This window comes from Rhincodon typus, chromosome 2, assembly GCF_021869965.1.
Source record: "Rhincodon typus isolate 14 chromosome 2, sRhiTyp1.1, whole genome shotgun sequence".
NCBI classification, from domain to species: Eukaryota; Metazoa; Chordata; class Chondrichthyes; order Orectolobiformes; family Rhincodontidae; genus Rhincodon; species Rhincodon typus.
The window spans coordinates 5,644,131-5,645,655 of NC_063333.1; the positions used below are offsets into that span (position 1 = coordinate 5,644,131).

The following is a 1,525-nucleotide window of genomic DNA, read 5'->3' on the forward strand; positions in this document are numbered from 1 at the left end:
GAGACACGATTTCCCACGCACAAAGCCATGTTGATTATCCCTAATCAATCCTTGCCTTTCCAAATACTTGCAAATACTGACCCTCAGGATTCCCTCCAACAACTTGCCCACCACAACCTGGTAAAAGATATTGAAGTGCACAATTAGCCATGATCGTATTGAGTGGCCAATCAGATTTGATAGGCTGAGTGGCCTACACCTATTTCCACGCTAGTTCTGATGTTATCATAGACAAGAGTCATTACAGCAGCCACATGGTGACCACAGTGAATGAGCTCAGCTACTGACCTCCAACCTTCAGGTGGCGCTCTGACCAGCCCTGACAATTCCATGTCGGGCCAGTGGAGGGTGCACTGACTCACCTGCCACTTCATGTGCTCTCACTCCATTCGTCTGTTATGTTCAGAAAGTGCACAATCTGTAGTCACAATCAATCAATAGGGCATTTTATAAGTTAACACAGTGTGGAGCTGGAGGAACACAGCAGGCCAGGCAGTGTCAGAGAAGCAGAATGCCTGGCCTGCTGTGTTCCTGCAGCTCCACACTGCGTTATCTCAGACTCCAGCATCGGCAGTTCTTACTACCTCTGAGTGCATTTTATAAGATGCCTGCTTTGGAAATAAAACCAGTGTCACTCCAGGTTAAAACACAGATTCTAAACAAGGCCTGACACCTTAAAATGGATTGTCTGGCCGGAGATGTCACCTCCTGTTTGCACTGATTAAAAACCTTTAATTATCTCGGGGCAGTGACTAAAAATAAACTCTTTGGCATCTGCATCTTAATCAATCGAAACCTTTCTAAATGATTGAAGATTTAACAGGAAGGAGTCAGTCAGCCATTTTAGCTTCATGCAATATATTGGCATCAGTTGTATGATCCTTTGATCTTATACATATAAATTCTGTGTCTTGATGCCTCCTCTCTCACTACACCTGAGGAAGGATCAATGCTCCGAAAGCTAGTGTTTTCAAATAAACCTGTTGGACTCTAACCTGTGGTTTCTGACCTTTTCTACCTCAGGCAGACGCTCCACTCCATCTTCTCCCCAGCACCAGGCACCACCCCCACTCCACGCCCCGCCCCCTCCCCTAACCACGCCCCATCGACACGCCCACGCGGTGCCCCGCCCTTCCCCTCAGGCCCCGCCCCCCCACCTCACGTCGCGCCCCGCCCGCTTCTGGCCCCACCTCCTCCCACGGCCGTGGCGACGTCATAATACGGAGAGCAGGACGGGAAGGCGGCGCTGGTGCGCAAGCGCGGTACCCGGTGCCGGCACCTCCCCCACCCCCTGCCCCCTTACCGTCTCCATGGAGTGTCACCCCGCCGTCCCGCAGCACACACTCCCGTCTCATCCGCGGCTGGAGAGCAGGCAAGGTGCGGGCCCGGCTCGGGATCAACCTGCTGCCTAAACTGTAATAACAAGGTGTATAGAGCTGGATGAACACAGCGGGAGGCTGACGTTTCGGGCCTAGGCCCTTCTTCAGAAAATGAAGCCTAAGCTGTAATACCTGGGCTCAACCCG

General features: G+C 51.9%; 2 protein-coding genes across 5 annotated transcripts in view; one reads left to right on the forward strand and one right to left on the reverse strand.

Moving 5' to 3' along the window:
* The window catches only part of LOC125487276 (myosin-7B-like), an 11,626-nt gene extending 10,271 nt beyond the window's left edge, over nt 1-1,355 (reverse strand). The window contains exon 1 of the mRNA XM_048618130.1: nt 1,158-1,355. Within this exon, the coding sequence (XP_048474087.1) occupies nt 1,158-1,355 (198 nt within the window). The remainder of the gene's footprint in view (nt 1-1,157) is intronic.
* LOC109911386 (leucine-rich repeat-containing protein 14) overlaps nt 1,231-1,525 on the forward strand; it is a 13,934-nt gene continuing 13,639 nt past the window's right edge. The window contains exon 1 of one of the 4 annotated variants that reach the window (XM_048611972.1): nt 1,231-1,426. The gene's annotated coding sequence lies outside the window, so the exon portion shown is untranslated. The remainder of the gene's footprint in view (nt 1,427-1,525) is intronic. The other 3 variants (XM_048611977.1, XM_048611968.1, XM_048611962.1) reach the window with 3 other exon arrangements.